Consider the following 12,091-nt stretch of genomic DNA (forward strand, 5'->3'; position numbering starts at 1 on the left):
TTTTCATAGAACATTAAATGTGAAAACAGCTCAGGAGACACATTTTCTCTTTTTCCACTAAAAATCTCTGTTGAGAATACATAGAAAAAGCCCTAACAGCCCCCAAGGGTATTTAAGGTTATTTAAATAAAGGAAGGGTGTTGCAGGAGATTTAGAGGGTGTGGGTCAGCTTGGTGGTCCTGTTGTGATTTCTAACCCTCCTGGCAAGCCTCTTGTTCAGTAGTCAGAGTCAATATGTGGTTTTAGTGTAATAGGAAAGGAGCTGTAGAGAAAAACAATCCATGCTGAGGATCTGCTGTGTATGCTATGTAAACTTAAGGGCTCACTTTGGGCCCACTGTAATCTGGTCTGAAGATTTACATCCATAAGGAATACAGGTTTAAAATCCAGCACTGCTCTGGATCACAAAGAAATCATGGGTAGGGGGAACTGAGAGATCCACTTCAAATGTACACTCCTGATCTGAACTCAGACCCATCCTGAGAGTACCATAAGGAGTGTGTCCTTCTCTGCATGCAGGAGTCACTCCACTGGAAAAATTGATTTGCCCCTTCCTATGTTTCTTCTTTCTCTGAAGAAAATTGGTTTGCCCTGCACTGACTCATCAGTGCATGCAGAACCTTATATGAGATTCAGCCAAGGGTTTTGGCTTGTTGGACTTCAAATATGACTGCTCAGGACATTTACTTCTCTTGGGCTTGTGAAAGACTACCAGCTATAGTACTGTAATTTTTCTCTCAGAAAGGCAGCTTGGACACCCTTATCTGTACTTAAAGATCCTTTTAATTTTAGGAGCACTGTGTGTTGAAGCCAGACAGATAAACCGTATTAGACTGTTACAGCCTCTGGGAAGGAACCCTTTCTCTGGCTCTCTGTTATAGACTCTTAGGCAATTTTATAGACTGAGTCTGGATTTTCAAGAACTCCTGAGGATCTAACATGATACTGAGACAGTCAGGGCTGGTTCAGCAGTGTCAGCTTCAGGACTTGTGCATCATCCAAGTATTGTAATACTCTGGCTTATGCTATGCCAGACAGAAATTTGTCCTACCTTCCTCCAGATATTGCATCTCCCTTACCGTGTAACAAAATCAAAATTCAGTTTTCCTAAACAGAGGAAGAAAAAATATATAGCACTAGATCTGACTTGTTTTTGGTGAAAAAGTGGTGTAGTCATGTATGTCAAACCCCTCCATTCTTTCACCTAAAAGAGGATGCTGGAAGAAAGTAGAACAGTGAAGACTTCACTCTAACAAGAAGCTCAGCATTTCTGTCTATCTTTATGACTGTGCTGTAATACAATACATGTTGTATAATTTGCACTAGTTTTCCAAGGAATACAGCAGTTTTTATATTCTCAGGTGCTCAGCTGGGAACCATCAGCATTCACACATGACTCATATACATGCATATGCTAGGGGAACTTTAGGCTGAGGGGCTTACCCCCATATATCCATACAAACCACACAACATCTGAACAGTGTATCTTTTCCTTCTAGAGTTCAGCAGGGACCAAGTACTTTGAAACTCTTTTTGGTAGGCTGCAGCATCCCTTAAGTCCCATTAAGACTTTCAATTTTCACCTTTTTTTCCCCCATCTTATACCTATATGTGACCTACATTGCTATTTTCTTCAGCTATGATTACAAAAACACCCCTTAAATCTGTTTGTATTCCTCAAAGTTTTTCCCTTAAAAAAAAAATAACACATCTAAGAGAAAAAAAATAGGTTTTGAGGTATTGTTTTTTCAATATCATTACATTAAAAGCAGCATGTCCTTCTGATCATTTTATGTTATTTTTCCCTCTTTAACTTACAAAAATCGTGTGCCTTTCACCTGTTCCTTTTTGTTGCAGACCATATGGTCCATGGTCCCAAAATGCAACAGGGGACTATCATGTCAGATTAGCCTATTAGGGTGCAAGCAGGCAAAGAGAGTCCTTTGTACATTGTACAGGAAGCTAAGGAAGAGCTATGATTAAAGAAGATGAAATTGTGAGCAAGGTCAAACATATTCAGGGTGCCCTGAATTTTGTTGCTTTAATTATCTGTCTAAACATTCAAGGAGTGCAGCTCTCTATGGGCTGAATTTCTAGAACAAAGAAAATCTCTGTCTCCCTCCTCAGCAGTGTTGCAGAAAAGAATTTGCACCACAAAAGATAATCTCTAATTGCCTCTTCTAAACTCTATCAAAACTAGTAAACAAAAGAGGGTCAGGGCAAGGCCCTCAGCAATGTCCTGTGGTTTTCCGCTCTTTTTTAATTACTAGCGTGGTCCCTGCCAGTTCTGATCTGTTCCAGGCAGCCCTCTGCCAAAAATTCCTCAGGAAAAACTTGCAGGTAACCTCAGACCAGTCCAGTACGGTGCCTGGATTTAGCTCCATTCCTGAGGTGGAGGAAGGGAGAAAAGTCCCTGGTCCCTTCACTTGCTGAGGAAACAACCATGACATCCATGGGTGTCAGGGCAGTGGGAGGCAAAATTAAAGGGCATATTGTTCCTTTCTTCATAAAAGACACAGGAAGAAATTAAGACCCAAATTTTCATCATGGGTCTGTGACACTTTGCCTGCTTTAGGACAGATTTTAAAAGGGATTATATTCTCTGAATCACCATTATGCACCATCAGGTGATAATTGTTCCTCATTGGAAGGGAATGTGTCTCATAACTGACACCCAATGCTTCTCATGGGAGTTGTAGAAAATTCCCCTCCACACTCTTTCCCCTTAAAGGATGGATACAGGGAAAACTTTCCCAGCATTTTCAGAAGCATTGAAGCCTTAGATTAGTATAGATATTTCACTGAGGGTGCATGAAGTCAAAACTTTTGAATTTGAGATATTTTGTAATTCAGCATTATAATCTTAGAATTATAGAAACCAGTTCTCATTGGAAAGATTAAACACAATTTGATGTAGAGAATGAGATTTAAATCAAATTACATTTATTACATCTTTATAATGGGCATGAATAAATATTGTTTTAATAATTCTGTGTGTCCTTACCTCTCCCACAACTTCCAGCCTGCTGGCATCATCAGAAGTACTGGTCAAGTTACCATGGTGAAGCAGGGAATCATCATCTTTGGAAGGGCTGTTCACACCTTCTAACTCATCAAAAAAAATGTTGACATCCTTAGCTACTAAAAAACAAAAATAAAAATATACATTCAAATCACCACTGAACCAAATGAAGACAGCAAGTGTAACCCATCAATAATTTCAGTTTTTAGTTCTGGTATAATTATATGCTATTTAATCTTAAAATCTGATGAGTGTTGTTGGAATGTTTTCTTCATCAATGAGCCACATAAAGATTTAGGACAGCACAACGCCCCTCTGATGAAAAAGAAACAATCTGCTGTCACAATAAAACAGACATCAGCCATCTTCTCAGCTTCTTTTGGGGCAAATGGCTTAAATGACTAGCTTCTGGATTAGTATTGTCTCTGGAAGTTTTTTAGGAGGCAGATTTTTAACCTGCTATACAAAGTGTGAAGTTCGAAGTTGTACAGACCTGTGGGGCAGCCAGAGGCAGAAAGCTTTAAATAAATACTGTTTCTTGAAAGGCATTGAGTAAACAAACCTGGGCAGATATTCCTCTTTTCACAGTTTGGCATGTTTTGATGTATATAAATCTGACACTTTCAGATCCACCTACCACACAGCCCTCAGTCTTGAAGCAACTGCTTACATCTACAGATTTCAGCTGTGGTAAACCAACCCTGACAAAAAGTAACAAAAAGTATAGATATTAAGCTCTGGAGTGACTGCCAGATGGGAGGAGCAGGGCAGGCAGGTTCACTCTGCACTCCATGCACTACAGGTCTGGTGAAAAACATGATGAAGAGATGTGTGCCAGGAGAGGAGAAATGCCTTAGCTGAAGATCACTAAAAATGCTTCAGTTGTGGATGGACTTTAGCTCTCCAATCTCATGCCTCATAGACAAAATCCAAAATTATAAAAGTAGAGTTATAACTGTTAGAAGGCATCTCCAAAGGTCCTAGCTACTGAGCCTCTTCCACTGACTACAGTGGGAGCAAATATCTCATAATCTTGACAGAAATTAGTCTAACCCCATATCCTTATTCACATTTCTTGTAAGCTTGACTGACTTTTGGAATCATTGTTCTTTTGTGCAATAAACTCCTGTTGCTTTTGCTTGTCCTCAGTTCCCCTAATTTAGTGACAGGCAATTGTAATTCCTGTTGGTGAGAATCTATAGTAACAGCCAAAATGCTCTAATTGCTGGCAGCATCTTAGTTCCATTTCTAACTACTGGCTGCAGGTGTAAAAATCCATTCCCCCACTGTGGAGGGACTGGATAGCTGCCGGAAATTAACAGCCACTAACTGTTCCCAGCGATCATGAACATTTTGTGACCTCCTTTTCACCTTTCCCTTCTTCAGGGGTCATAGCCCAGTTTCAGAATCCTTTTAAAAAAATCGCTGATGATACCAACTCCCCAGTCTCTGCAGGTGGCCTATTTTTCATGCTCACAAGCAGGAGAGTCTTATCCATAATATTCATCCTTAAAACTGACATATGTTGCAATTTAAATATACTACTCTTTCCCTGTCAATCATGAGCATGGAGAAAAGTTTTCTTCCTTTTCGTACGTGTCATTTAGAGCATCTAAAGTCTATTATTACATCTGTAGGCAATAAAAAAAGAAAACCCTATCAGAATGTTCAAGAATCCTTCATCTTCATTTTCATGCATAAAATAGGGACAAGGTTAATGAAAGACATTGTATTCTTAACTACAAGAGTTTTGTTTGGAAGATGACTAAAAGTTCCAGAAACAACAGAGAAGTCCTCATGTCCAAATAATAGGCTAATGTGCTAAGCTAAGTGCCATAGTTTGTAAGAGAGATTCTGAGTTTCTGGTCTTGTTTAGTTGTATATGATGAAAGCCTGCAGCTCCTCAGTGTCCTACGGGAAACCACAGAGGCTTTAGGAGGCTTAAAAGGCAACAATGAGGTTCCAATTTGTAGCACAGGTAGCAGTAATATTGCGGATTTTTCTCCCACCTTCATTCATTTCAGTCCACAAAAACCATACTAGAGATGCTTATAAAAGGGAGGTGAACTGTCACAACAAACCACAGCACAGCCCAACCTCATGTCCTTCACTGTCCCTACTCTTTCAAAAGTCACAACTAGAAACATTCCACCCCATCAGATAATAATGTGGATGTAGATCATGACCAGATTTTGCACACATGTTCATATGAGAAAAATAAATCTCAGTATTCAAGAGAAAGAATAACTGAAACAGAAAACATTTTGAATTACTTGAACTTCACTTGAAATGAAACCCATCAGTGCCTCCACGATAGTGACACTTGAATCTGTGTATGGTTAAAACCTCAGTATAATCTGAAAATAACTGTGGGAAAAAACCCAAAAAATAATTAAACAGTGGAGCTTTCTGAAGATTATTCAAGATACATTTATCTGTTGCAGACAGCATCAATTAAAGCTGTAAAAATGAAAATTTTGCCTGTTTGTTGTACCCGAGGGAATTGAAACTATCTTTGTTCTGACATTATCACTGCATTGGTATAAAAGATGTGGCCTCTGGGATACTGGAATTGCTGCTTCTTGAAGTGCTGGTAATGCTTTGGGTTGCAAAATTCATAGTTTTTAAGTGGATGTTTTGAGATACAGAGTTTGGTGTGTATGACAGTGAATGTGTCAGTAGCCTTGAAACACAGAATTACTGGATTATCCTGAGGACTTGTGAGGAGCCAAAAAAAAAATCTTATTTTAAGATAATTTTAAAATACAATCCATCTCAGCAATGAAGAAGTTGGGGAAGCAACTCTCATCTGGTTAGTGAAATTAGGTACCAGGACTTGTTCAGATTGCCTGCAGTGGAAAATTGTTTATATCAGAGATACACAGACAACTGGCATGTTGGTTGGTCACTACAGAAAATATGGGCCCCCAACGTTTGCTGAGATAATTTTTCTACCCCAAGTCTCCTTATATTCTTAAAAATAAGTTAATAAAATACTGTTCCACAAAATTAAATAGATAATTTATATAGCAATTCCTGTTTGCTTTACATTAGTAATGGTGATGGTACTTCCAACAAAACTCTCCTGTTGCTTGTAGGTTGCTCAGCCTTTCCCCTCTACGGGACTGAACACCTCCATAGCCAAATGTTGTTAAAAGGATGATTAGGGCTCCATCTTTCTTGTCCCCCTCAGACCCTGACGTGCTTATACCCACAAATGTCTTTAACAGAATGATATATAATGATATATAAAACATACACATAAATGTTATTTGGGAGACACATTGCTGCTGCTGTACAGCCATGTATTTTTAAGCAGTGAAATTTAACAGGAATACAGAGCAGCACATGCATTGCTACTGGAGATATTAAGAATTCTCCCTCTGGTTTTAGATCAGCTTAAATATGCAAACTCTCTTCTCCCCCTCATGCTCTATTTTCAAAAAAAAAATTAAAATGACTTGATAATTCAGAATCCCTTGAAGAATAAAAGAAAAAAAAAGTGGGTATACAAATATTTTTTATCCCAAATATAGTAGAACTACATATTCTAGAAACTGGATGCTGATACATTCTGAGCAGGAGACCACACACCATCTCAGTGGGTCCACAAGTCACTTCAGATCAAGATGCTGATATAAAGTAGGACTCAAAAAACAAGAGAACTCTTTTAACTTTCTGAAGGTGGATGCTGAAACTGAAGTGCCTAAAAATAAGAACTTTCATTAAAAATTGGGACCTGACTGTGTTATTGTGTGAGAAGATGGAAACATGCTCAGAGTCATGCTTCTGCTGGTTGTCATTTTATTAGCAGAAGTCCCACCAAGCCATCAAGTATACTCTCACTTTGGAAATGCTAGCTGAAGAGCAATACTCCAAGCTTATTTTAGCAAGAAAAAAAAATTATTTGGTTTCTAAAAGCATCATTCAGTGCTAAAACCTGGGAATAAAAGTAACATTGACTGTTCAGAGCAACTACTCTAGAAGGAATATTTAGATATGTTTATCCATATTAGAGGGGATTTGCAACAGACTGCAGGTGACAACATCCCCCATGGCACACAACAAGCCTCTGCAAAGTGGGTTGTACAGAATTCCTTCTGTCTTTGATGAAGGAGATGTAGCTAAAGGACATAGAGGTTAATTTCCCAACAGCACCTGCGCCTGGATAAAGAAAAAACACTCTCTCCCAGGCTGTAAAAGCTGCATCCTTCTCAAATGGCTTGTGAATAATCCATAAATCAAAATGTTAATTCTTGAAACACTCCCAGATTAAATTGCTTATCTATGTTTAGCCCTCTTGTCTATTCACCTCTGAAAGACTCTGCAGTGCCTTTTCAGCCTTTCCAGTCTGCATCCGGACTGCCCCCAGGCCTAAATCTGGGCTGTGCTGGTGTGGAGAAGGGAGAATACAAAACCTCACATTAAGATTTCTGATGGGAAAAAACTTTTTTTACTTTTTACATCAGAAAACGTTGAATTCATCCTAAACCTGTAGCTTAAGTAATAAGGTGATTCAATTTCAAATTATTACCCCCATTATCTAACCTGAGCATTTTCCTTCCACCCCCAAACTAGTACCACCACTAAACAGCCTGATTCTACCACGGTATGGTTCCTTAGTCATGTGGCAAATATCAGGCAGAGTCTGGGTTTTTATACATTCTTTAGCACTCTAAAATGTAAGCTGCTGTTTCTCACTCTAGAAAATTGCTATATCAAACACCCAGTTTAAAATCAAACTGGAAAATAAGGAAGCCAGGAAGCCATGGCTTGCATTTTGACTCTCAGCCTCCAGAAGAATTTCAAACTATTAGGAAAAATTCTTAAAATTGCAGATTTTATTGGATTCCAAAATTGCATCTGTTTTGGGTAGAGGGGATGTCTTCCACCGTTATTAACAAGAGTAGCTCTACTTCTAGCACAAGTGCTGAGATCATTCCACAGTAGGACTTAAGAAGGGTGACCCAATTAATTCTTAGTCCACAGCCCATCACACATAAAAGGAGATAATTCTGTGCAGCATCAAAGGCACATGGACGTTCACTTGTTGTAACAACCTCATGACTCTCCCAAAAAATACCAGCTGCAAAAATGTGAATACAGCCCAAAACTTTGGAAGAACTGGAACTTCAAATCCTCTATTCAAACCCCAACTGCAGCATTTTAATAATATTGTTAGTTCACACAGCTGCTCAGGAGTGCAAAGCATTGAATAAACTACCAGGAATCTTATTATTTCTGATTATGACTGCATAGAAAATATATACTGCTGGAATCCTTTGGTACACAGCAATTCAAATCTTTCTATGACTTCTCTGATAGTAAAAGATATCTTACTAGCCTCCAATAATCCATTGAACTTCCTGAGAGATTTTAATAATAGATACTTATCATTCAGTTCATCACTTTGTGTCTGCCTTCAGTCATAATTTCAATACATCTCAATTGAATCTTCTACTGTAAACACAATTTTGCATCCAAGGAAGAACTTACTTTCTTGAATTGCATTAAGAATTTCTGAAAAGTCCACATCTGTCTTCTGTATGTCTGGCTTTATCCATATTTGCGTTTCCAGCTGGTTAACCTGCAAATCCTCTCTTCCTTCTGAAGAAATTGAAGAGATTGATGGGGTTTGTGACAGTGCAGTAGAAAATCCAGCCAAGGGGCTTCAGGTGAGGAAACATACACATTGAATGAAGGTATTTCCATTTTTCCTCCTTAGCAGAACCAAATTTTCTTCAAACCAAGGAGCTTCAGATAGAACATGGACTGACTTAAAGCTAAATAGAATGAAACAACAACATTCTCTGCTATCTGCAATGATGCAGAGTCACCACTGGCAAGTCCCTCATTCCAGGTGGCCATTGCTGCCATGCCATGAGCATCACCTCACCATACCATCCACGAAACCAGTTCCCAAATGTGAAAACAAACAAGAGATGTTGTTACAAATGACACAGGAACAAACAGACTAAAACAAAACACACACACAAAGTAAGTTGCAGGACAGAAAACAGTCATTAGGACAAAAAGAGCATGGACAGCAGGTTCCAGATGCAGGGCACTGCAAGATCTTGTATGGCAACCTGAAGGCATGACATAGCCTGGGAAGCAGTCCAGCACTGGAGTGCATTTCAAATGGATTCACATTGGTATGTAATGGTTGCTGTTTAAAAGCATTGCAGAATAAAAACTTATTCTGGTGGGTCATAGTTTCAAATCTATTTACACACAAAAATAGGCACAAGATTTGCCCATTTCGGTGCTCTTTCAACATTAGCAAAGAAAGCAGGAAATTTTGAAAACAGAGGAAGGTGGCTGCATATTGAGAGCAGACAGAAAATGGCCAAACAGGCACAAGATGCTGGCTACAGGGTATTTGGATACAGACAGAGAGAAAGAGGGAACTACTAGGAATATCTCTGGTTTTTGAAGATTAGCAGGAAAACCTTTCACAAAGGCATCTGTTAGACATGATGCTCTTGAGTACCTAAAGCACAGAGTTAGCAGAGACCTTCAGTGGTCAGGGTGATATCTAAGGAAGGAATTAATGGCAAAAAGGCCGAGGTAGAAGAACAAAACTTCAGGTCATTCAGGTTACTGTGCTTCACTAGAAGCTATCACTCATGCTTTGGAAAGAAGCATTTTCCTTTCATCTACAGGCTGCCTATAGCAAGATGCTCTTATTGTGAATTCCGAGCTAGTCCATTGTATTTTCCCCTTCTTCTTGCCAAATTACTATCTCACTACTGCCTTGATGGGAGCGACAAATAATATTCCTAGGCACAAAATTACTCAAAAGTGCTTTAGAGGCCCTTCTTCACTTTTTGGAGTACAGATCTCAAAATAGGTACACTTTGACCAGCTTCATCCTTTTTTATTTTTCAGTGTTAAAATATTAAAAATTAAAATTATCTCGTGCTTGCTTCAGCGTATTCTTTTGTTCCACAGCAAAGATTCACTGTTAACATCAGAGACAACTCCCCTTGTAGATTGCTGCAAAGCGATCTGTCATAGCAGCAGCAGGAGTCAGCATTTAATGATGTACAACAAAGAGAATTTCTTAAGTGAGACAACTGATTATTCATACAATAGCAGCCTCAGGAAATCTGCAGATGACCTCAGAGATGAGAGGCTAAGATTTGCCCCAAAAGAGATTTCTAAGGCCCAAGAAAAAATACTGCAACTGCTGAAAAATACAGACAAATATGACGGAAATAGAAAAGTAATCAATGGATAGCAATTCATCTAAGCAGCTTTGCAAATTATATAATTCTGTTTCTTCTTAAATACTCAGCTACTACTTTTAACACCATTTCACACTTGCATCCTCACATCCAAGAACCCTTGTTCTGCATTTCAACCCTAGTTAGAGAAAATTAATGTTACATTTAAGCCACTGTTCCTCAGAAGAGATGAAGGTAGCAGGATCTCTGCAGCACTCCAGCAGATCTGAACTAACTGGGCCAGGGAGAAAGGAAGTGGCAGTCACCTATGGAGGTCCCAAAGTGCTGATATCTGAGGGACTATCTAACCATAGACCTGTTAATAAAATTAAACTCTTGGAGAATGTACACAGCTGACTTCAAAGCCCCTCTTTAAATAACAAACCCAAAATGCCTAGGAAGTGGTCAGAAAATGACCAGCCTAAATCGGACTGTATTTCAGACAGTGAACTCAAGACAATTCTGCTGCATTAGAATTTCCTCTCCTGTATTTGATCCTCTAGCAGTATAGGGAGCTTTCAGCAACACACAGAAATGACAGTGTTCTATGCTTGTCTGATTCACAGTAACCTTAATATCTGCACAAGTATCAGATTAACAGCATCCAGTCTGATTTCAGTCAAAATTGTAGGGGTAATCTTCTACCAATCATTTGTGATAAAACACATAGCTAATTACAAACTTGCCTTCACCAACACAAGGGAAAAAAATATCTACCAACAGCATAGCTTTTATATTAGGGGTTGCAGGAAATCTTTCTTCTCCCATGACCTTAATGATGTCAATAAAGACTTGAATTAGGGCACTTGGGCTTCTATCCTCCTTCCCCTCTGTCAGCATCTACTTTTCAGGTGGGACTACTGCATTTTTTTAGCTGAGAGAAACATCACCTATGTGGTTGGCTGTGGACTGGCCAAATTAATGATTTCTGGCTTGTTGTCAGACAGAGGTTTTAAACCAGCAGCTCTTTGGAAAAAGCCACTGTGACCTCACCCATGTTCCAGAGATTTATTTTCTTTGCCTTACCACAGATCTTCAATACTACATGCAAAGACAGTATCTGATGCCACTGTTGCTATTGATGGATCACTCACCTGCCTTTAGCATTTCCTTCTTGCTTTAGCAGCTGCTGATTTATGTTTTATCAATTACATATCCCAATGAGTAAAATGTAAGCAATATTGTCTGAGAAGATGAAGAAGACTTGCTTTCCACAGAAGTATGAGAAATAGACACATACAAAACTGAAATAAATATTAGATTTAAAAAATTTATGGTTTTTCTTTTGTAAAGATCAGCCTCAAATTTTTCTCAGTTTATTGAGACTTTCTAGGTCAACTGAAATAATATTTTAAATTACCTCATGGCACTCCTCTGATTTACTTGTTGATGTATAAAGTTGTGCATAAACTAACATACTTTTTCTTTTATTTGTCTTGTAGGGTCCCAAATAATTAGGTTAGGAAAACAAACAAGATTTTTAAAAGACTTAATTTTAGAAGCTGAATGAGAAGGCTTGTTCTCAGTCAGAATTTTAACATACTTCTAAATATAAAAATGACCAAATGTATCAGAGAAGCAAATTGTGTACTAGCATAGTTAATACAGTACTGATGTTAAACAAGGGCATTCCAACTTGTAGTGAAAGAGATTTGCCATGTGGGTGGATGTTGCTTTCACAGAGCCATCTACCTCTAAGAGGGTGTTACTTAGCAAGAACAGATATAATTCTGACATGAGCAGGTTTGTTTTATTACACTAAGTACTGCATGTAAGTTCTACAGAGAAGTTGTTCCTTCTTAGCAGACCCTTTAAAGCAAGCTGAAAGCTGCTGTGCATG

General features: G+C 38.6%; 1 protein-coding gene across 9 annotated transcripts in view; it reads right to left on the reverse strand.

The window, feature by feature from the left end:
- Positions 1-12,091, reverse strand: part of ANO4 (anoctamin 4) — a 180,173-nt gene that overhangs the window by 96,703 nt on the left and 71,379 nt on the right. For 6 of the 9 annotated variants that reach the window (XR_001333186.3, XM_014272003.3, XM_014271997.3 and 3 more), the window contains exons 3-4: positions 8,519-8,629; positions 3,005-3,141 (exon numbers count right to left, since the gene is read on the reverse strand). Coding sequence is in view for 8 of the 9 variants with exons in the window: in XM_014272003.3 (XP_014127478.1) it covers positions 3,005-3,141; positions 8,519-8,629 (248 nt within the window). In the remaining variant the exon portion in view is untranslated. The remainder of the gene's footprint in view (positions 1-3,004; positions 3,142-8,518; positions 8,630-12,091) is intronic. The other 3 variants (XM_026798039.2, XM_026798053.2, XM_026798049.2) reach the window with 3 other exon arrangements.

The sequence above is a fragment of the Zonotrichia albicollis genome, chromosome 4, assembly GCF_047830755.1.
Source record: "Zonotrichia albicollis isolate bZonAlb1 chromosome 4, bZonAlb1.hap1, whole genome shotgun sequence".
NCBI lineage: Eukaryota > Metazoa > Chordata > Aves > Passeriformes > Passerellidae > Zonotrichia > Zonotrichia albicollis.